At 32.4% G+C, this 24,674-nt stretch overlaps 1 protein-coding gene, 1 long non-coding RNA gene and 2 pseudogenes across 4 annotated transcripts; all 4 read right to left on the minus strand.

Annotated features, from left to right (window-relative positions):
* Positions 1 to 1,512: 1,512 nt before the first annotated feature.
* LOC115957949 (F-box/LRR-repeat protein At3g48880-like) lies at positions 1,513 to 4,294 on the minus strand. Of its 3 annotated transcripts, none has more exons than XR_004084426.1 (3): positions 4,023 to 4,218; positions 2,563 to 3,013; positions 1,513 to 2,314 (listed from the first exon to the last, which is right to left on the minus strand). XR_004084426.1 is itself a non-coding variant. In XM_031076302.1 (3 exons), the coding sequence occupies exons 2-3, from the start codon at positions 3,011 to 3,013 to the stop codon at positions 1,825 to 1,827; spliced, it is 801 nt and encodes a 266-aa protein (XP_030932162.1). In that variant the 5' UTR covers positions 4,237 to 4,294; the 3' UTR covers positions 1,513 to 1,824. The 3 variants fall into 3 exon arrangements, 2 of the variants coding, with proteins under 2 accessions (XP_030932162.1, XP_030932160.1); XM_031076302.1 differs by lacking the exon at positions 4,023 to 4,218 and adding an exon at positions 4,237 to 4,294 and having other exon boundaries at positions 2,703 to 3,013; XM_031076300.1 differs by having other exon boundaries at positions 2,703 to 3,013; positions 4,023 to 4,202.
* Positions 4,295 to 8,073: 3,779 nt separating this feature from the next.
* On the minus strand, positions 8,074 to 9,200 carry LOC115956169 (annotated as a pseudogene).
* A 3,904-nt stretch (positions 9,201 to 13,104) lies between these two features.
* LOC115954604 lies at positions 13,105 to 14,672 on the minus strand. The gene is made up of 4 exons (XR_004083931.1): positions 14,597 to 14,672; positions 14,191 to 14,247; positions 14,009 to 14,074; positions 13,105 to 13,238 (listed from the first exon to the last, which is right to left on the minus strand). It is a non-coding gene; the product is annotated as an uncharacterized LOC115954604 (long non-coding RNA).
* A 2,432-nt stretch (positions 14,673 to 17,104) lies between these two features.
* Positions 17,105 to 22,180, minus strand: LOC115956170 (annotated as a pseudogene).
* Between the last annotated feature and the right edge of the window lie 2,494 nt (positions 22,181 to 24,674).

Consider the following 24,674-nt stretch of genomic DNA (forward strand, 5'->3'; position numbering starts at 1 on the left):
GAAGAACCTATTTTTTCTTTGTTTGGTTTTTAAGGGGAGGCAATATATAGGAAAATATATTTTTACTTTTATGTTATGTAAATTTGATATATTTCTCTTCTCCTTTTTTCCCTTTCTTTTTGTTTCATTTGCACACTAAAAAACACACACACACACACACTGTTGTACTTATTAGAGCTTGGTTAATTTTTGTATGATAATACAAATATATATGACATTTGAATGTCTTTTGTAAATTTTTTATGTTGTAATTTTGGCTCTGTAGGTTGATGGTCGATTGGGATTTACTACATCTGGGTTTCTAATTCGTGATGAACTTAGCTTAATTAGCTATTACGGGTAAGAGCTTTATGTTGCCTGTCTTCAGAAACCGAATGGATGCTTATGTTTCTGTTTCTGTTGCTGTGGATGTTGATGTTTGGAATTCCTGTTTGGAGTATAGCATTTCTAATATTGGGATAGAATTAAATGACTCTGCTTCAGTTAAGGTTTTACGTAGAGGCCTTAATCCTGCAGCTACTTATGAACACTTACTTGAAGATAGTAGGCTGCTCTATTCCCAGTTTTGCTCATGTCAATTTGCATTTGATAATTCTGTAGCTTATACATTGGCAGTGTTTTATAAGATCCATGGTGGCTTTCTTGGTTTGGTTGGAGGATCTTACTTCACCTTTTGGGCTTGCGTTAGCTGCAATTATACTTTCTTCGTGTACTGTCGTATTCGTCACTAAGTTTCTAAACCTTTACTCCAAAAGAAAAAAAAATTAACTATTAGAAAATGACAATCAAAATATCCATTGTAGCTTTTATATATATATATATATATATATATATATAAAAGACCATCATTCAACCTCTCAATCTTTAAAAAACTCGTGCATAAAATACTTTATATAGGGAGCAAAATTGCTATATATATCCTTTATTTTTAAAGTATGCAGTAAAACACTTATCTTTTCGAAGTATCTAGCAAAATACCTCTGTTTTTAGAATTCAATATTGCTAATGTCAAGTTCCAGCTATATTTTGCTACTTATATGTTTGTGAAAATTTACGTGGAACTCAACATTGCTAATGTTGAGTTTTACTTAAAAATACACATAGAACTCGATGTTGTGGATATCAAGTTTTACGTATAACAAAATCGATTTCCAAAATAAGAGCATTTTACTATATACTTTAAAGAGGGGGGTGTTTTGCTACATTCTTTAAAAATAAAGGGCATTTAGCCTTTTTCTCTTTATATAGGTACTCAAAGTTGGATTTTGAATGAAGGCTAAATTAGGGTTAAAAAATAAGTAAAAAAAAAAAAAAAAACATGATTTTTAGTTTCCATGACCTCACTCGAGTCCCACTTGAGTGAGGGACAAGCAAGCTTTGTGATTCTTTAATGATTTGATTGAGCGGGTTTGTTACGTGCATGAGCCGGTTTTTAGTAGCTTGCTTGAGCTAGCCTTCATTCTTGCTCAAGTGAGCTTCTTCATTTAGTAATCCTTTAAAATTGCTTAAAGATAGACCTTTACAAGGTTGCAAATACAATAACAAATTTGAATTCATTACAATTAGAGTCATGAAATAGGCTAATGCCAAAAATTTAATAGCATAACACCACTCCATAAAACCCAACACCAACTCCAAACACCACCCAAATGTCACTAATTCACCCATATCACCATATGCACATTCAAACTGATGCAGAAAATGTAAAACTTAAATAGTAAACATAAATAGCCTTTAACTGGATTGTTAATGAGTGCCCTAAGGGCACTCGTTAGCATTTCCCTTACTTAAATACTAAATAGTACCTTTATTAATGTAACCCACTTAATCAGAAAGGTAATCATCATAAATACTGTCATGTTCATTGGGTCCCCAATAGTCTTCATAATCAAACAGCGTTGAACCTTCGTGCTGGAAATTACTAATATGTGAAGCAAGCTTCAGTAACTGGTCATCACATTCATAACCTACACAATCCCTGGCATCCAAAAGCACAAGCTCCTTGCAGACCTGCAGAATCATCTCTAAACTCTCCCGATCAATGTTTGCTTTCCTCATATACAAATACTTAATGTTTGGAAGAAAGGTGACAATGGCTGATGCTGTATCCCTCTCAATATTGGCTCCAAAAGCACATAACCAATAAAAATTCTTACAATGACAGTTGATTTCTTCAAACACTCTCTCCATGTTACTAAGGTGACCGAGTCTCAGCTGCTCTAGATTTTTCCACTTACTTATGAGTTCTGGAATAACCGGGAAATACCTGTAACATAGATTCCCTGACAGAATCAGAGCCTTCAAGGCAGGGCACCTGGAAACAATGAAAGGCATCGATGTTTACAATAAGAGAAATTCATTCTTCAATAAATAATTAATAGTAAGCAAGAACCACTAGCTGATTTTCTAAATTATGATCTTCTAGCACTATATATTCATGCAAATTTAGGTTATTTGCATTTTATATGAATCCATCAAAATCATTCTTAACTCTTCTTGTCTATTATGATTCTTTGTGACATATAAGTGCGAGTGTGAACTCTGAAGAACATGCCTACCAACCTGTTAGAACTAAGAACTTAGAAGTACCTCCTTAACCTTTTGCACATCCATGAGACCGCATAGAGGAACAGTGAACTATAAGGGTGAGTAATAACTAAGACATTGTGAGCAGTTGACAACAGAAAAGGTATACAACTTACTCGTCTGCAATATATCTTAATGCCTCCTCAGTGCAGTCGTCAGGTAGCCAGACTGCAGTAGCATTTCCACGGCTTCGATTAATTATGGACTTAATAAATTCAGTTGTAATTCCATCATAAAAGTACCAAGACAAAGGACCACTTTCAATTTTTTGAAAATTAATGATTTGCCAGCATGAAGGATGAAGGCTTGCTTTGTACCATGACTGGCACACAAAGGGAGCGCCCAATAGTAGTGACTCTATCCCCACTCTTCTAAGCACATTCACCAAACAGTCCATGTTCAAATCCTCCCATTTTGGTACAGACATCTGTAATATAAGCCCAATCAAGATTATAAAAATTACTTATTTGCAGAATAAACTTCAAGTCAAAGGGGTGAAGTGCTAGCTTATAAATAATGTCTATGTGAGCACGGATTGATCACAATTGTATTATGTACTAGTTAAATTCAAATTCAATGGTTACTTAACAATACTACTTAAGGCTAGAGCTTTGTAACTTAATTACTTAGCACCTTCTAGTGTGTCTATGATATCCAGATTCAAATTTCCACTATCCCATTGTAAATATCATTAAAAAAAAAATAAAAAAAAGTAATACTACTTAAAGAACAATACACAATTTAATTAGAATAGGACAAATCTTAGAGTGATAAGAAGAAAGACCATTAACAATATGGTAATCTTTGAAAAAAGATACAAAGACATTCATATAATTAGAAATTATCTCAAATTTTTAATTTGACTTAGTTTAGATTTTCTTAGAATAGAAGGGAAGTCTAATTATTAATAAAGTAATTTGGTCTCCTTATCTACTAAGGAATAGGTAAGTCTTACATATAGATAGTGCTACAAAGGATTTGGGTTTTGGCCTAAGGGTGGGGAGAAAAGAAGACTCTTCAAAGAATTTGGTTTTCTTCAAATTGGTCTTTCGTCTGGATTTGATAATTTTTTCAATGAAGGAAAAGGAACATATAATATTTGAGCATGACTCCTTTAGTAATCGAGGCTAAAACTGGGTTTGCATTTGGATTGTTTGCTAAATAATTTGAGATCGAACACCAAAATTTTCAAAATGAGACTGAGACACAGAGTTTTGAGACATATATATATATATATATATATATATACTGAAATTCAATTCCAAGTTCTCATCAACTGAAAAAAAAAAAGAAGGAAAAAAAGAAAAAGAAAAAGAGAGAGAGATTGCAATTAAGTCATGCAAATAGAGATATACAAACCATATTCCAACTACAGCGACCAAATGTATTACCTATAACAAAGATATTAATCCATTGGATAACAAGCTACGATTTACCTGTAATTACAAATCTGAGATATATGACACTGAATGAAGTGATGAAGAAGAAGATAAAATGTTATGTTTATGCATATAGCGAGCTAGGGAACCTGGAACAAATTAATTTTCTTGGACAAATAATAATTGAACGTTGGTAATTCACTCCAAGTAATTTTCCAGTTATCAAAAACTTTAATAAAGATGAGAGCCTCATCATGAGATTGAGACCTACTTTAATAAAGATGGAAGACCTGCTGGAAGCTTTTCACATTACTTGAAACCCCGGCAGAGAATCAATTGGAAGGACGCATGCCTAGTCATATAACACGTGACACTGACACCCAAAGTCATTTAAAAAACAAGAGAAATGTTATGTCTACAATATTTTTATAATATTTTTACAACAAATCACAGGTGGTTAGTTGTTATTGGTTCAAATTTGAAACTAACACTAAGATTATTTTTTTGCTCTAATAATAACAACCAGTAACAACTTACCACTTAAAATTTGTTGTAAAAATATTGTAAACATATCATTTCTTAAAAAACAAAAGCTTGAATTGCAGCAATCAATAATAGCTTGCGAAATTTATGTTAGGTTTAGTGACTGTTTGGATCTGGCTGAAAAAGCCAGCGCTTGGTTTTGTTTTTTTTTTTTTTAATTTTGTATGCATGCATTTCTGGGTAGAAGACAAAGTTACTGTTCACGTACACAAAGTTACTGTTCACGTACCATTTACACACTGTTCATGAGACCCACAACCACTTTATTCAAAAAAAAAAATTTAAAAATGGGTCTCACAGTATTTATTTACACATTTAAAAATTATTTTACTACAGTGTTTTCAGTTTTTAGCAAAATAAACTGTATCCAAATAGACTCTTAATTTAAGAATTTAGTGGTGAAATAATAAAGTTAAATTACAAATTACATCATTAAAATTTTGAAATATTTGAATTTTACACCTTAAAATTTCAGTACTTAAATTTTATGTACAAGAGTTTGGAGATATTTGTAATTTACATCCTAAAATTTCCTAATTTTACTCCTTGAACTTTGGGCGTCAGTGCCACGTGTTATATGAGTAGGCATGCATCCTTCCAATTGATCCCGGGTCTCCCGTCTTTATTAAAGTAGATCTCAATCTCATGATGAATTGATGAGGCTCTCATGTCATCTTTATTAAAGATTTTGGTAAGTGGAAAACTACTTGGAGGAGTGAATTACCAACGTTCAATTATTATTTGGAAAATGTTTAGTAATACAAAAATTTTCACTTCTTATCACAACTGTGATGTAGTAGAATGTAATTAGTAAAGAAAAAAAAAATAATTTTATGCGTAAGTGATGATTAACTACTCATAATTTGCCATATCAGAATTTTGATAAAAAAATTGTGGAATAGTTAGTAGTCCTAGAAACTACTCTATTATTTGTCCAAGAAAATTTATTTGTTCTAGGTTCCCTAGCTCCCTATATACAAAAAAACATACTAATATTTTATCTTCTTCACTTCATTCAGTATCATATAAGATGTTTGCCTAATGCTTTAAGTTAAAAGTACTTGCTCAAGTCCTTGAAGAATCTAGAAAATGTGCTCGAGCTCTTGGAGACAATATAGAGAAATGGATGTAGGATGAATGCTGGCCCTTACAACTTGATCTTGAAGTTGTATATGGATTGGGATAATCAGGAAAGAGTGAGATATACATAGGAGGTGATGGAGAGAAATGAGTTGGGACAAGACCGACGATCGTATGGCATTATGAAAAATGTGCTTTATGGCAAGGGAATATGAAGAATACAAGGTGCTTTGCGCTTTTTCAATGCGATGACATTAAAGGGCATGGTGCCAGAACCAAGGACCAAAATATTGGTATTTGACATGAACATTAAGTTGAAGGAGAGCAGGTAAAAAAGAGGAAACAGTGTTAAGGAATAAGGATGGATGATTGTTTATGACCAACATTTGTGGGTCTCATCCTTCCCTCCATTTGACAAAAGAGGTAATGCTTCTCAGACTTCGAACTTCTCTGGATTTGGTAAATACTTTCATAAGAAAGGACAAAAATTAATTCCTTAAACATTTTAGACATGCTAGAGTTAGTGATGTAGAATAGATAGCACAAGTCTTCCTAGAGCCACAAAGGCACCGGAAGTCACGGTGCAAGATCAAAGGAGGTGCCAGTAGAGGCCATCAGAGTGACGATGTTAGAATTGTATGAAATTTGGCAGGTTGAAGAGAAACGACATTCTAATCCAGACTCAAGATTACTCAAGGGTCTCCCAAATTTAGGCAAATTCCTTCATTAAGACCCCAAAAACAAGGTTTTGATATTTTTAGTAATATTTGTTTTTCCTTAATAAACTTTATTTCAAAAGTCAAAATAAGATCATGTTTTTAGGACATCTCCTAGAGACAGCATTTTCAATTTTTGCAATTATCTCAATTTTGTTATTTTTGGCAAAAATAACTATTTTGACACCTAATTACGTGATTAGCTCAAATTAGGGTTTTTGGCCGTTTTCCTAGCCTCCCTAGGGTTTCTTTTTACTATTCAGAAGCTAATGTGTTTAGTTTTTTTTTTTTTTAATCAAAAAGCAATGTATTTGTTTTTTTGAAGCTTCTGCAACAACAGTTAGGCATGTAGTGAAAACTATCTTTGGTGAAGCCTTTCTTAAGTGGCTAATAATTGAGAAATAACATAGACAAGATTATTACATGGAGTTTAATTGTCAATTGATCATGAATTTGCAATTGGAAGTAAATTTTACTCTCTGGACTTCTTGCTAATTTTTGTCTAATATATGTTTATCAAGATTCTAACTGTTGTTGAAAATATGACCGCAGTATGGAGTAAGTATTGAATATAAGCGCTATATGGAGAAAGTGCCTGAAGATTTCCATGTAGAACTGTATACATGTTGTTTGTTTTTAAACCCCTTAAAACACCACCAGATTAACCTAGTTATTTTGCCAAGTGATTACTTAGTCAAATTATCAAATCTAGGTTAACATAAATATATCATATCATTGTAAAGTGCGGAAAATAAAGAACACAACGATATGATATCCTAAGAAAACCAAATCGGTAAAAAAACTTAGGGAGGATTTAACCTAACTATCCTCAAGGTAAAATTGAATTCACTATGAAAGAATTGAAGTTTACACAATAGCGACTTAGACCACTAACATCCTATTGCTATCTCGAGTAGGAAATTTACTACCACGACCACGTGACAGCTCCGAGTCCACGGACTACTTCTTTCTTGGATTCACAACAAGTACAAGCACTCCCGCTTGTGTATCTTTAAGCTCTTGAATCTGCAACTGAATTGATCACTAAACTCTCAACATCAATCTTGAGATTAGAAACCCTAAGTGTATGTGAAGGCAAACACCTCTAGATCTCACAAAAGATTCACACACACAGCATAAAGAGTAACCTCAAAACGTGGCTAGGATTTTCCCTTTTATACTTAAAACAAAACATAAAACCCTACACGTTAAATTGGGCTTAGGCTGAGTTGGAAAATTTTGTAGAAAAACAATCTGCATGAGCTTTGATCAATCGAGTCTAATTTTCAATCGATCGAGCCAGGCAGATTTATATAGTAAATCCTGCAAAACACTCGATTCCAACTTTACATATAAACACACTTTGAGCAAGTCTAAAACACGACTAAAACGCTTTGATTATGGTTTGCCAACATTACAAATTGAAGTTTTAATACATTAGTTCCTAATTCCTTAGAACCTAACACATGTCATTGTCTCATTAAGCCTTTGAAAATGTAAACGGGTGTGAATGGTTGAAATATAGATCAATATCATGGCATGGATTCAACTTGAATATCTCAATATCAAGCTTCATTGTGTTCGGGTTTGGCTACGAATTGTACTGATCTGGACCCTTACCAACAACCTTTTTTCCTTATTGCTTTCTCCAAATATAACATCAAAAGTAATAAGATAAATCTATATAGATAAAGATATACAGATAAAGCTATACAGAGCCAAGTAAGGTGTGCGACTAACTGAAAAATGATGATTATAAGACAAGCCTCTCAATCCACGAGTTCTTTGGTAACATCTACCATAGTTGCTCTTATCTCCGAGTCTCTACATGTGAAGGCAAGGTCTACCACTACTTGCAATTGTTGCTCTATAGTACTAGCTCTCCCTTCCCTTGCCAAGATTGTAGGATCCACAATGCAACGAACTTGAGCACCATTTTGCATACATACTACTAATCCAATACACTCTTTTTTTGGTTTGGAGGAGTCCACACATTCTCCAATATTCAATTGGGTAAAATCATTTGAATTCTGTCCTATTACAAGTTCTAAAAGTAGTGCGACAAAGCTATAAACATCAGCTTTCTCTGTTACCTTACCTGTAGCAAAATACTCGGGGAACATGTACCCTACACACCAAGACAAGATATCAACTTGAACGTGAGTTTCACCTTTAGGGACTGATATAGAAAATTAGAAGTTGGATAACTTGGCAACATCATGTTGATCTAAGAAGATATTCCGCATATCTATCCCTGTGGATGATGGGTCTAGAGAATGCAGTACAGAGAAATGAAATTACATGAGCAATCTCCCTTGCAATCTTTAACCTGCTTGCCCATGCTAAGGGCTGATGTTATTGACTGCCACGAGAGCCCTGAATTTGATTGGCAAGGTTACCATTCACAGCAAATTCATTTACTAAAATGGGAGGTCAAGTCTAAGCGTTAGTACAATGTTGTGAGTGCTCATCTTTGCAGAAATCACTTGATCATTGATGACATAGTTGGACAATTCCCGGCCTTCTGTAATGTGTACACCACCTTCAAATTTCCTAATGGAAACAAGTCGGCTGTCAAGAGAACCCTTGTACCATTTCCAGTACAACTCATTATGGACTATAACAAGACGAGCATCATAGTTGTTGGTTGCCTGCTTGAGCTCTTCATCAGAGAAGCTACAAATGGGAATGGACTTGCTATTACACTAGGCAATCAGCTTTTCCAGTGCCATGCTTCCATTCTCAAAAAATGCTCTCTTTTTCCTTTCAATCCTTGCTCATTCTAAAGAAATAATTTTTTTCACCAACTTTGCATAGCTTGAAGGTGGCGTAACATTTTATCCTTATAATTTCTCCTACCGCGTCCCCACCAAACTGCCTTGAAGATTTCGTCCATAGGTGGAGCTTTTTCTTATTAACCACTTGGCCCACTTTGGGACGATTGGACTTTATAGAAGACTGCTACAGGGGTCAATGGCCTACGCGTTCAACACTTCAGCATGAAATAAACTCCAGTTTTGATGCTTGCCACCTTATAATTGAACGATTCAAGTTCCACTAATGAACTAAACTACAAAATGTATAACATATGAACTCTTCCTAGTGCGTATGATGAATCAGACTTTACTACTTGCACTATCATAGTACAAATACAAGAAACCAACTTTACAGTAGAATTAAATTACATATCAAACTATACACATTATGATGATCATACACGCAAAATTTAACATGGCTTAATTCATCAATAGCATTTGCCACACTTGCATTGCTACTATTCCTTTCCCTTTTTTTATTCCTCTATCCCTATTCTTTTGATTCTTTCTACACTCAGTGAATTTAATGGCTATTTTTTCAATAAATTAACACGTAGTAGGCTGCATACCATGACCTCTTTTAAACCCCACAAAAAGTAGGAGGTTGTACACTATGTACGACCTTTAGAATGTTTCTATATCACGTATTCCTTACTTTGAACATAAATTAAACATTCATGCAATAATTCTAACATATAAACATCATCTATCAATTTCAAAATCAAGTTGCTTTTGAATTATAAAATTTGTAACTTTTATCTACAATCATATACCTTGCTTTCTATGCATCTACAATTCGAAAGGAGCATCACCTTGTCTTGGCAACAAACGAAATTTGTTCCTTTGAATCTTATTCCATTATTGAATGTTCGTTTCTTTGAATCTATCGAGATTCGCAAGTCTTGATCATCACTTTAGAAGCCTCTCTAAATCCTTTTTCCATCTCTTCGTAAATATCATCTCAAACTTGTTGGTGATTTTGGGGAAAACCAATGGAAAAGCAGAGAATGAAGTAGGTTTTGAGGCATGAACAAATTTGCTATCTTTAAGATGATATTTACCCACACTCGATTGAGTTTGCTATAAGGTTCAAGGCAAATCACCTTCAAGATACAACCAAACCCAAATTTTACAAGTAGCAATCTTGGAGTATCTAGTGAATTTCTCTCTTATAATGTATCACACTCACAAAATATGTTTGTGCTTTAAGTAAGCACTAGTCGCATACTCGCGCATTGCACGTGATAATTTTTTTAAGATGGTCTCATTAAATATTTTATTAATACTATAATTTTAGTTATTAACCATTAGTTTTTCATTAGTTTTTAAGTTAATAAAAACCTTAAATATACTTTTTTTTTTTTTTTTTACCTTTATACACACACACACACACATATAGTGTATCTTTACACATACCTTTAAGAAAATTCTATATATTCCACTTATTTGGATGTGTAAAATTATAAACTACTACTCCATAATGATAGTGGTTAATTAATTTTTTTTTAGTGATCTCATTTGTAATGCTTCTTACCATTATCATATATTTAATAACTGATGATTTGCATAACAAAGACAATAAATGAGAGGTAACATTGTTCGTTAGATTTTCGAAAGTAATAGTGTATAAAAATTATATATATATATATTATATAAATAAGGTTAAATGAAATGTCAAAAAATGGATTTTTAAATTTTCTAACTTTATTTCATATGTAATTTCTACTACTATCAGAGAAATTACATAGTTATGATTAATATGGTTTCCATAGTTAGAGTTTGATTAGTTTTAAATTTAAATTTAGTACTATGATTGTATTTAATTGTTGATTGTTGATTTAATTTGTTAAGTGAATTTAACGGTTTATGTTACTACACTATAAAGTTTTTAATGTTCTCCACACGGTAATCTCTATTTTATTTTTTACTTCTCCTTACAAACTCTTTGTTTTCCAATTAACGATTACTAATTGACGTTTGGTTTTTTTTTTTTTCTTTATCTACACTTTATTACTTTGTATTTGTTTTTTTCTCTACCATCTCTCTCTCTCTCTCTCTCTCTCTCTCCATTGGTAACCTATCGTTTTCCAAAATTTGATGATGATTCTATGACATTAAATATGCATTATTAGTTTTTTTTGTTTAATTTTTTTAATTTAGTGTTTTTAACTTCATTTTTTTTTTTTGTATTTCATTCTTCCTTTGATGCATTGGATGTGAGAATGAGTGTTTCCATAGCATTACTCCACTTAATGTGGACAATTTTATTTTTAATTTAGGCAAAATATTATATTTTAAATTTTTTAAAATAAAAAAGGAGTGGAAATTTAAATAATTTAATGATATATATGGGGGATGTGGCTGAATTTAAATGTTAAATAAAATGATATGAGAAAAAAAAATACATAACAATAAACACTAACTTATCCAAATAATTCTATGTAATATAATAATAGTACATTCTTATATACTATTTTTAATTATTTATAATGCTATATGAAAATATTTGACAATCAAAGTCATAAAAAATTAAAAAAAAAAAAAAAAAAAAAAAAAACTTAAAACACAAAACTAAATCCCATCAACCAAAATAGAGTTCTAAAGAATGCAAAACTTTATCAAGCTAAAATAGAGATGCAAGAAAAATAAAAATAAAAATCCACCAAAAAATTGAGGGAGAAAGAGTGGGAAATAACCACTTTTTTGTGAGAGAAAATTATACAAACAATGGAAGAGTGAATGAAAAATTTATACTAAGAGGATGATGATAATAAAATTTAAAAAAAAAACAAAATAAAGGAAGATAAAAATAAATAAATAAATAAATAAAGAGGAAGAGTGATATCAAGGTAGGATGTTTGGGGAGATGAAAAGGTAAAGAGAAGAAGAAAGGTTGGAGAAAGTGTAAATGTTAAAAAAAATAATTACAATTTGATGAGCATAATTTTCTTTTATTTGAATTTAAGTAAAATATTACATTTTTTATTTATTTTTAAACAAAAAGAGAGAGAAAATATAAATAATTTAATGATAAGGAGGATGTGGTTGAATTTCAATATTGAGTAAAATAGAAGAGAAGAAAAAAAAAATAAGAAAATTAAAAGATATAACAATAAACACTAAATTATCCAAATTATGCTATGTAATGGAATACTATTTTATTTTTATCTACTATCTTTAATTTTTTATAATGTAATCAATAAAATTTAACAATCAAAGAGCAAAATAATAATAATAATAACTTAAAACACAAAACTAAATTGTATCAACCTAAATTAGATTTCTTTAAAACACAAAAATTTATCAACCTAAAGCGGAGATGCAATAAAAAATAAAAATCCACCAAAACGTTGAGAGAGAGAGAGAGAGAGAGAGAGAGAGAACCTTTTTGTGAGAGAAAACTATGCAAAGAATGGAAAAGAGTAACAAATTTATAGTAAATGGGAAGGGATAAGAAGAGACAAATAAAGGAAGATGAAGAGAAAGATAAATAGTAATATTAAAGTAGAGGGTAGTATGAAAAGGTAAGGGAAGAAGAAAAGTTGAAGAAAGTGTAAATATTTAAAAAATAAGTGAATGTAAAAAAAATATAGGAAAATTGAAAATAAAAAAGAAATATATATAGATGTTAAAACTGATAAAGATGAATGTGTAAAGTCAATAATCTATTTATATATATATATATATATATTTTTTTTTGGAAAAAAAAAAGAATAAATAATAATTATGTTTCAAATGATGTGGTAATAAAGTGGCGCAACAGGAATTCAGCAGCAATAAATGCCATGTTTCAGCTTTTAGTAATATTAGTCGCTAACCCGTGCGATGCACGGGAAAACTACTAAAACTTAGTTCTAAAATAATATTATTTATTTATTTTTAAGAATGTTAAAAAATACATGAGTAATTATAGAAGTTCAAATCCCCATAAAAAGCTCAAATCTCTTAAAACAGTACACCAAAATGAAATATTTGATTGCTTTGTTCTACCCACATACAAAGTTAAAAACAACCTTTAACTTTGTATAACTTATTTTGTACCTTTAGTTAACAACCTTGAACTACTGTGCAGGGAGGACTTCCTCTTGCATGCTTTTGTGAGAAGAGACCTTTATTTCCTGAAAATCAAAAAAGAAAGAAATTTTTGAAATAAAGAAAACACAAAAAAAATATTGGAAGCAAAAGTTACTACTCACAATACCACTTGAGAATACACTTTGATCGTATATATAATTATTTAAGACATACATTTAGAGAAAGATCAAAACCCAATTAAAGAAACAAATGGATTGTAGAGAACCAAATCTAAGGTACATAAACTATCCTACAGTTGTATTATGACTATTTGATAATCCTTTTAGATTTTTAATGAGGCTCCTAATTCTCTATTTTATCAAATATGGGAATGATAGATAAGTTGAACAAAAAATAAATTTTAGGTCATATGTTTGCTTAAGTTTCAAATTAATTTTTCAATCTCTCTATTAATTCACTTGTAGAAAGTTTTGTAGACGAACTTCGTAAACAAAACTGACAGAACATCATACAAAAATATCAAGGCAAGGCAAACAACGGTTTCTATGAATTTAATTAAATAAAACTGTATCTTACCAAAGTTCAATCTGTTTCTTGAAAGAAAAAAAAAAAATACTCTTTTTAATAAACAAACTTAAGTTGTCATTAAGACTCTTGCTACAACAATTTCTCTATTTTTTTTTTTTCATATAAATAAAAAATATGCACCTCCTTATCTTATGCCACTTTGTTGATTACTAAAAATATTTGTTTTCTACCTTAAAGCATAAGAACCTATGCCATAACCATGTAAACAGAACCTATAAAAATAAATATGTTTAGATCCCACAAGGAGGAAAAGATAAAATTATACCTTCCAGATGCAAGCCTTGTCTTAAGAAATCTTTAAAATTAACTTTTCTTGAAGCTTCAAGCAAAGCTGAAACAGCAACGTAGAAAACATAAATAACCATAACTTCCATGTGTCAAAAAATTTGTTCAAGCATTACAACACAACAATTGATTTAACAAAAAGGATTAAAGTTAATATATTACCTCAATTGTTTTGAAATGAAGCACAAGAATGCCCTAATTGGAAAAGCCATTCCTAAACTGGCATAGGAATAAAACCATACATATTAATTCAATTGACATCTGTAAGGTACAAAGTACGTCTTCTTAGATGAATTAATTAGTATCAATACGAGGAGCATATAGGTTCTGATCAATAAAATCTATAAACATTTCCCCAAACCCTTCTTTGTTCTTAAAGGGAACAAATATGACAAAGAAATTGGATCCGAATAAAACAGGACACATAATTTTTTTAAATCAATTAAATTTCTTAATCAATTTTGATGCTGCATTACATGTCACTAAAACTATCAAAGTTCATATTTTAATGCATAACTTAATGGGAGATTAGGAGAAAGAGAAACAATAAAATTTGATAAAACAATACCTGCAGTTGTGTTAAGACGTATATCGTTAATTGAAGCCATCCTCATTTGCTTTGCTCCAGAATTCGTAGTCTTAATAATTGGGAATTGACATGCAAAAGCAAAATCTAATTTAAATCTGGCATTTCTTCAACTCAAATATTTGAAGGGGAGATAATACATGCCTCTAACTTCTGAAAAAGGAGATCGTTAAAAACTTAAAATAGGTAGAGATTTATAGGAAATTTACCTGAGAAGGGCTAGGGAGAAAAATTCAAAAGGTAAAAAAATAAAAAAATAATAAAAAAGAAGGAAAAAATTAAACGCAATAAACAACATAAATTCAAAGAACAGAGAAAGAACATAAGTTTAGAGAAAAGCGAGCGTACCTCGAAGAACAATAACAAACCCACCACATTGGCAAACAGAGAAGATCAATGGTTGAAGTTGTGACTATTGATTAATCTTATGATTCTTGCAAATGGGCAGTTGGATTTTATGGGTCGTTGGGGATAGAGACTGGAGTGAGAGAGAAAGGTCGCAATTGAAGAGCAAAGTTTTATGCGTGTGGCCGTGGGTTCGTAGGATTTTTAGTTTGGGGGCTTTTCAAAAATGCTTGTATGGAGAAATTCTCCTCAAAGAGTGTACTTAAGCGTGCAAATGCTTGTATGAAGTGGTTTTTTTTTTTTTTTTTTGGAAAGAAATATATAAGCGTGCAAATTTCGTAACTACCCCTGTTAGCAGGATGGTGCAATATCTTGCAAATCAGTAACGTACAGAGAGAGGGGTGCCCAGGGTGAAGAATCAGAAGCTTTTTATTTTTGTTTTTTTTTTTTTTCAGAGATATAAACTGAAACTTATTAGGGAAGGTGTAAAATTTATAACTACCCTCTGGAACAGTGCAATTGAACACAACGGTAGCAAAAAATAGTACTGAAACATTACTCTTATTTCACTAAATGAAAAGGCACAATTTTTTGGTGTTTTTAAATGTAAATGTGGCAGTAATTTGTGTAACCACGTGGCGTAATGAAGCATGGTCAACAAAAAGTCAAATATTTTGACTATTAGTTATTATATAGATATAGATGGGAAATGCTAAGAATCCAATTAAAAGAAGTTTTGACATTACTTTTATGGGAAATGAAAAAAGTTGTCAAAATATTAATTGCTTTTTTTTCTTTTCCCATAAAAACTTTCTATAACTGGATTCTTAACCAGTGTCCTAAGGGCACTCATTAGCATGACCCTATATAAATATAGATTAGAAAAAAAATTATCATTATTCTATAATTTCATAAATATGAACCCCTATTAATAAACAATGAAGAGTTGCCTTTCAAAAGGCACACTTAAAAAGTCATGCAAACACTGTAAAGCCTCTTAAAATGTTGCTTTGGCTGTCTTAATTGTTTCACTATCGTTTCAATTGCAAAATTTTGTAGAAAATTGTTTTTGCAACTATCTCGCTTCGCTCAAGCGAACCTCAAGTAACCATCGAGTGAGCTTAGGCTTAAGCCCACATATGCTTGCCTGTCCTCTGCTCAAGAGCCAAAACTCGCTGAGTGAGCTCACTAAAGTATCGATTTGCATTCTGTGTTTCCCAATCAACACTCTCAGTGTACTATAGCTTTGCCTTAGCAACCCTCAAGCTCACTCAAGCAAGCCGCTGAAAACATGGTTTTTTTTTTTTTCAATTTTTTACATCCAATGTAAGATCACTCACATATCACAACCCACAATTACTTTCACCAATATATAACAGATCATACATCAATTATGCTCATACATCAGACTGCCTGCAAAGTATGTAAAGATTATTTGTTGATTTCTGTTTCTTAAGTTTCTAATTGATTTCAACTGACAATCCAGTTAACTCAAACTTCCCTCCACTTACAGGTAACTCCGGAAGGTCTTAACTCTGATGGGCTGAACAAATTTTTGCCTGGTTGCAATGGTGTTCTACTTGTAAGTTATAAGCCATTTGTTCTATTATATTGAAGTATCACTATGTCTAAATTACTATTTGGCATCATTGTTTTAAAATCATGCTTTAAATTGCTCAACTCTTACATAACCTATCATTTGACAGGATAGCCTCAAACATAAGACATTCTCAAGAGAAAATTGTATGTAAGAATAAACTTACAGGATTCATTTCAAGCATAAAAGTTATAACTTATTTTCTCTAATAAATAAAAACCATTATCTGTCATTAACTGAAATGAACCATGTGTACATTTGTTCGAAGAAATAAGGGTACATTATTTTTTGGTAGAGTATACCTAAAACACACAGCAACCACTTAGGCCTTGTTTGGTTTAAAAAAATGGTCACTCATCATTCAATTTTCATCACCCATCACTTATCACTCAATTTTCATCACCCATCACTCATCACTCATCACTTAAAACACTCCACCCTGTTTGGCACCATTACTCACTTGTCATCACTCAATATTTTTTAATTATTTGTGGGTCCCATATCTGTACATTGTGCAGCTTTTACTTTTTTTTTTTTTTTTTTTTCCTTCAATCCCCAGTGATACCTTGCAATACCAGTGGCATGTGTGGGGCATACCGTACCTATATTACTCCCATTAGCATTTCTTAATGTATATTGAATTAAAATCTTTACCATTAATGACCCTACATATAATATCTCAGTTTTGAGGTAGTGAACAAGAACTCACCTGCAGATCCCGAATATCAACTTCTCCATTTGATGGCCAAGAATGATTTGGCTGATTCTCTTTTATCACAAGAGGTGGCTCACTTGGGATACAAGTGTATTGAAGAATTCTCTCTACTGATATAATTTTGTTCTCCATTTGGCAAAGAATCAAAATTACCCAGGCTTGTAACATGTTTAGGTTAAGTCCATATGCCACAGCTAAGCCTGCAATGCCTTCAGGACAAAAGGAAAAATATATATATTTGAGTTCCTTTAGCAATTAAAATCAAGCAGCGCAAGTAGAACTGTTAGTAAGACACCAAATGGGTATTATTTACCCGGAACAATGACTCCTTCTGGAATAGAGATCAAGAAAACTAAGAGGAAGAGAAAAGCAATAAAAGATAACATATCCAAGCGCAAGCACAACCATTCCCTTGCACTTGCAATATTGAACCTTGGCCGAGAATAAGCATCCATCAGTTTCATATTTATGTCCCTAAATCTTGTTTCTTCATCAAAGCTTCTAATAGTTGTTGAGCCTGAAATTGTTTCAGCAAAATGTAGTATCACTGGAGCTTTGCATACTCCAACTAATCTTGCTAGTTCTCGTGCTGAAGTTATGTAATATTTCTGCATAATTATACATTTGTGAGAACACCTCTCTCCACATAAAACTGATAGGATTACAATGTAAGATTACCATGGAATTTAGGTATGATGGATGCATATCTTAGTGGCTCTTCCATAGTTCTAACAAAAATTTCTAGAAATTATAGGGCATAAAGGGCACTGAAAAGTACACTACATTCATCTTGCAAGTTGGCAAACATCTATCTCTAGAAAAAACTGATATATTACTAACTGTCCCATAAGTTTCAGCCATTGGGAAATGGTTGATTTAATCATATAACCATAATATTCTAACAAAAACATTGTTCAACAAGTATTCATATATCTAGAAATTCAGTGAATTTTTATTTCCAATAAGACAGAAAAACTCTATAAAAAGGTTTGACATTTAATCTTGGAGAGCTTGTAGCTTGTACAAGCCTAAAATATAAAGAATGCGGTGTAAAGAACATATAGTGAGATCATTTATGTCATCCTAAATGTCAAGTGATTAAGCCATTTTCAGCATAAATGTAAGACAACATTATGACAAAGTCAGATGGTATACCTGATACCAGATACAGACTGCACTCACTGGGATAAAAATGATGAAAACCTGCCATGCAACTTGAGACATAACTGCAATAATCCCAAATAGCTGGATTGTTGAAAAGGCAAATGCCCCAACTTGAAATGGAACACTCAAATCCACTGCACTTTGGTCTGTAGAAACCTGCAATAACACAAAATTAATTTAGAAAATTTCTGTACCCCATTGTGTTTATCTGAAAGAATAAATGTGTGTGTGTGAGAGAGAGAGAGAGAGAGAGAGAGGAACTGCTCAAACTGAAAAGAGAGAGATAAAATTACAAACTATGGAAAAAAAAAGGAGCACCATACACATTATTTACACTTACTCGGTTGAGGATTCGTCCACTTGGAGTGGCATCAAAAAAAGACATGGGAGAACCAAAAATGCGTAAGTGCATTTTATTGAATAATTGATTGGCAGCCATGAATCCAGCTGCTGCAACAAGCATGGTTCTCACAAGGATGCAGAAAGAACTTCCAATGGCCAAAGAAACATAAACAATCATTAGAGTGGAGCTACCAACATCAGGCTTCATGCCCTGTGAGACAGGAGTTGCCCAGACTATCCAATAATTGCTTCCAATTTGAAGTAGCTGAAAGAGTACTTGTGCTAGCAATATAAATGGCACAAGAGTTTCTCCATACACCATAGTGATATATTTCCAATAGACTGAAAATCTAACTTTACCTTTCTCTCTCTCTTCTTCTTGGATAATCTGTCCTTTTGACAAAACTTTGTCATCTACTTTTGCATTTTGAGTATCTTCATTCCCTTGCTTCTGCACAACCACCACATTACCAATTTCCTTGCTCGTACTAATAATTCTAGAAACTAACCCAGCCTCTGTAGAATCAAGTGCCGACAGATCTTTCTTATGCGCTCCCACAAGTTCCATAAAATCAGTTCCTGAATTAAGAATGTCATTGTACTTTCCTGCTTGAGTAATCCTTCCTTCTTTCATGACCTTACAACAAGTTGAGTTCAAGGTAGTTAGCAGTTGAAACTCTATCCTTAAGCTTGAGTTCAAAAAGAAAAAGACAAAAAGAAGCTAAATGTGAATGGCTCATCAAGATAAGATCAGCAGCAGGTAAGAACTCCACTTGATGAGTAACATAAACCACTGTTTTTGAACTCAAAAGTCCCAGCAAACATTCCTACCATTTGGTTATCAGTAAATATACACCAAAAGGAGTTAATGCAACAACTACCAAAAAAATATGAACAAAGTGCAATGGTATTGCAAGACCTTTAAGTGGTTGACAAATTAAAAAAAGAAACTCAATTTACCCCAAATTTAAAAGAATTAAAATTGGCAAATGAATTAGTAATTATCTTAAAGAGGTGGGATCCTGTATGAACATCCACGGAACTAAATGGATCATCAAAGAAATAGATATCAGCATCTTGATATAGAGCACGTGCAATTTGGACTCTTTGCTTCTGCCCGCCACTCAAATTGATTCCTCTCTCGCCAATGACAGTCTGATCCCCAAATGATTAAATTTCCAGATCCTTCTTCTAGGAACATGCTTCAAGGACCCTCTATTACTTTTCCCTTTCCATCTCTTTGCCAAACAATATGTTCTCTTCAACCTTGCCACTTTGTATCCAAGGAGACTGAGCAACATAGGCCTTTGTCCCACACAACTTAACAGTCCCAGATATCTTGGGTACTTCTCCCAGAATACAGGAAAGCAAACTTGACTTGCCTGAGCCAATAGTCCCACAAATAGCAACCCTCATGCCTTGTTTCACTTCCAAAATTAATATCTTTTAATGTTGGATTAGAGGAAGGTAAATCCCAAGAGAAATTCCCGTCAATAATCTCTATTGTTGTATCAGAACTACTCAACTACCCCTTGGAAGCCTCTCTATAACATCAGACTGCAAGTCATCAAGACGAAGGAAAGATGCAATTCGATCAAGGGACACTTTCGTTTGAACTATCATTGAGATTGTCTCTGGAAAGTTACTGATAGACACCTGAAGAACCCCAAATGTTGCAAGTGCAGATAAGATCCTCCCTGACTCCAGTGGGATCCCCATCAACATACAAGCTCCAAAAGTGACCACCAATACAAATGTGGAGGCACCCGAGAAGACAAATGAGGATATAGCAGAAGTGTAAAGAAACTTATTCAACCACCCTGCCTCAGTCTTCCTGAGCTCCATGATTTTAGACAGAAACTTCATATCCCATCCTTGAAGCTTGAGAATCCGCATGTTGCTTAAAATCTCAGACGTTGCCTTCATCCTTCAATCTTTGGATTCCATTTTCTTGCCCTGAAATTTCTTTTGTAAACTTCCCAAAGGAAAATTAGCCAACAAAGTAAGTATGCCTGCAACATAAGCCGCAATTGAAGCAAGCCCAAGATTTTTATACAAAATTGATGATGCAATGGCAACTTGAACAAGAACAATCCAAGTTTCATGCATAAACCAACTGAAATTACCTATCCTTTGAGAATCAATAACCATTAGATTGATGATCTCTCCACTGGTGTGGACCTTTGACTGGCATGAAAGGGTCATCTCTTTATTATAGATCATTGTGACCAATACTGACTGGATCCTAATTTCAGTCTGCTGCACCCTAAAGGAGTTGTGCTCCTGTGTGAGACATTCCACAAGTTTTGCAGCAGAAAACATTGAAACCAGAACATAGACTTCATTTTGGCTGAAATCCCACCGCCCATTGAGGTATTGAACAAAAGTGTAGATCAGATATGGTCCAACATAAGAAGCCACTGTGTTCATAATCTCCAAAAAGGCTGTCAAAAGAATCTCTTTCCGTGCAGAGGAGACTAATGCCTTTGCTAGCTTCGTTGTGGTGACTCCATTAATTGTTCCACACTCAGCCTCAAGCTTATTTCTAAAATTTGCAAAGGCCCCAACTACACTATCACTCGGAGCAAGTTGAGGAACATCCTCAAGGTCTAATGTCTTCTTATTGCCAAGAGAAATTAAAGGAGCCATCCATGAGAAAGTAAGAATACTCAAAAAAACCAGCATTCGAATAAGGGGTTACAGTTTCACTGCCCTTAGACTTATTTGACTCTGCTTCATTACTTGCATTAGAATCAACAATCAAAAGAGGTTCTTTTAGGGCACCTAGACCCTCATTTTTCCCAATAAGCCCAACATAACAGAAGAACAAACCCATGACAACAGAGACAACATCGGAAACAAAATAGTGAACAGGTAAATTGACATGTTTCCTATAAAGAACATCTATAACAAGGCCACAACAAGAAGTAAAGAGATACAAACCCCACCAAACAATCAACAAACATGGGTACTTTGGTTCACCTGAATTAAACAATTGGGTACGCAAATAAACACTAACTGCACCCCAAGCAAGTGTTTTAAGAGCTAAATCCAAAAGTGTCACTAACTCTTCAATAGACCAACCATTTCTATACCAACAGTAATTCAATAAACATAACACAAGACTAAACAGAGAAACACCCAGACAACAAATTACAGTCTGTTTAAGGTACAAACACCTTGTTTCCTTAAACCTTTGGCTTGGACCTTCACTATTAACCACCTTGAATTTCTTGCACAGCCATGAGATAAACATGACAGTTAACAAAACCAGATGTAATGAAGCAGAAAGCCCACGTACGAAAACAGGTTTCAGAAGAAAATCAATACCTGGGTTCATGAATGAGTAGTAATGTGAGAACAAGGTTGTCATACCACCCTTTGAGGATTCAACAAATTGCATTACGGAGCTTTTGTGGGGTTTTCTGTCAGAAAAGATGGGCATGCAAAACTCTGATAGACTCTGTGTCAGAGTGAAAGATTTTCTCTTATATATAATTGAGTGTTTGTTGGGTCCTAGGATGACGTGGCCGGCAAGTCTCATAGGTCTAATAGTGCCACGAATGTGCAGCTACGTGAGACAAACAAAGGGGGGTGTATTTCCACTAAGGCGTGCACTCTCAAGTGGATTTGCTGGTGTCTGCTTCTTTTCAGTTCTTTATTAGCCAACCCAACTGGTATCAGTGTATACTATAAAATCAATTACTGAACTTTCAATTCTACCAAAACTTTTGTATAATTCTTGATTCTTGGACACTAGGACATGCGAAAAAATTAGAAACAATTTGACAAAAATTTTTCTCCCTTATTATTTATGACATGACCAACAGGGCCACCCTAGGCCAAGGCCACTTACGCCTAAGACCCCAACTAGAGAAGGCCTCCAAATTTTGGGGCAAAAATTGATATATATATATATATATATATAAATAAAAGATATAGGGAAAAAAATTAGCTTTATATTTTTTTTTCTACTTTTAAGAAGCCTTAAAAAACTGAGTAATGCTAGAGATAATGCAACTTTAAATACAAATATATGTGTCATTAATCACAAAAAATGATTCATATAGGAAAATACTAAAAATACTATAATTTTACTTCAAAGCCTTTATAAATTGATGTGACAATTAATATGATTTATGCATGCCAACAACTTATTAAATGCATTTTTGAATTATTTTTTATGATTGATAATATATCTTTGTAAGCCTCATATTTTAAAATTTATAATATCCCTAACATCGTTATTTTTTTTTTTTTAGAAACCCCTAACATCGTTTATTCAAATACTTATTTATTATCTTTTTGAAGTGTTAATAATGACTAATCACATTCATTACTAAATCGTTTGTAAGTTTTTTTTTTTTTTTTTTTAGAAAATTTTTTTATAGCTTTAAAATTCTTCCACAAAAAAAAAAAAAAAAAAAAAAAGCATATTACAAAATAAAAATAAAAGGAATGGATTTTTGTTATAAAAAAAAATAGATTGTTTTCAAGTTTTTTCCTTGTTAAACATAAAGTTTAAGGGTATTTTTAAACCACATAAAAGTTTAGTCCAAAGAAGGGAATCCTCTTATAAATAGTATATATTATGATATTAAATAATAGTTAAATATTATTTAAGTGATAATAAAAATGTCACATTCAAATATATCGCCTTAGGACATGCAGCTTACTAAATCAATTGCAACACGGATGAGAATGCATGCTACAAAACATAGGATCAAGTTTGGCCTCCAATTTTAGGTTGCCCCTGATGACCAATACACTAGGTATTTACTAGAACTGTGACTTTTTTAAAAGATTTAAAAGTGTTCATATGATAATTAATTCTTATTTCCAATAGATTATTTGTATAATGTTTATAAAAAATTATATGGTTTTTGATAACTTTTATGTATGTGTTACAAAAAGTTAAAAGTTAGTTTATTTTTAAAAAATTAAAATAAAAAAACAAAAGAAAAAACTTTTTTTTAATTAATTCACAAATGCACACTTAATGGTTATGTGATTAAAATATATGTGGATAATTATCATTCAATGGAATAAATTTAAAGTAACTCTAAGATTAGGTTGAAGTTGGGAGGAGAGAAAAGAAAAGAGAAAGGAAAAAAAAAAAAAAAAAAGGTAAAGAAATGGAAAATAAAATGCTCCCTTGTGTATGTTTGGAAATAAGTAGGAAATGATACAAGAAAGTTAACATAAAAATATATTTATCTTTCCTCTCTTTTTGGTTTGTGAAGCAGTGAAGGAAAGGAAAATTGAAAGAAAAATTAATGCTTTCTAAAATTAAAAAAAAAAAAAAAAAAAAAAAAAAAAAAAAACAGACAGACAAACAAACAACAACAACAACTTTTGGGCCCTAACAATATAGAGAAAGTGATGAAAGTTAAGAGCCTGTTTGGTTTAAGTGTTTCCGTAACTCAATTCTCAGTTTCCATAACTCATAACTCAAAAATGGTGGGACCCATAGCAAAAAGGTTGTTTGGCCAAACGATAACTCTGTTTCCATCACTCAATTCTCTGATTTTTGAGTTATGAGTTATGGAAACTGAAAACAACAAAAGGCTGTTTTCAGTTTCCATAACTCATAACTCAATGGCATTTCCGTAAATAAACACACATGAGGGACCCAAAGCCGCAACTTTTGACCACCTTTTGACTTTTTTTTTTTTTTCCTTTTTCTTTTTCTTTTCTGGGTTGGCGTTGCGTTGGCTGTTTGTCTTTTTTTCTTTTTTCTTTTTTTTTTCTTTTTTTAAGTACCTAGACTCACCAAACTTAGTGAAAAAAAAAAAAAAAAAAAAAAAAAAAAAAAAAAAAACCCAGACCGAACAACCAACCCAGGAGGGAAAAAAAAAAAAAAAAGAAGAAGAAGAAGCTGCTAGTGAAAAAAAAAA

The sequence above is a fragment of the Quercus lobata genome, chromosome 8 (assembly GCF_001633185.2).
Source record: "Quercus lobata isolate SW786 chromosome 8, ValleyOak3.0 Primary Assembly, whole genome shotgun sequence".
Classification (NCBI taxonomy): Eukaryota; Viridiplantae; Streptophyta; class Magnoliopsida; order Fagales; family Fagaceae; genus Quercus; species Quercus lobata.

Bases quoted from the DNA above. Each gene is read 5' to 3' on its own strand.
- LOC115957949 (XM_031076302.1), bottom strand. From the start codon at position 3,013: ATGTCTGTACCAAAATGGGAGGATTTGAACATGGACTGTTTGGTGAAT. The intron at 2,315-2,702 runs GTAAGTTGTATA...CATTGTTTCCAG, and splicing joins TTAAGATATATTGCAGACGA to GTGCCCTGCCTTGAAGGCTC.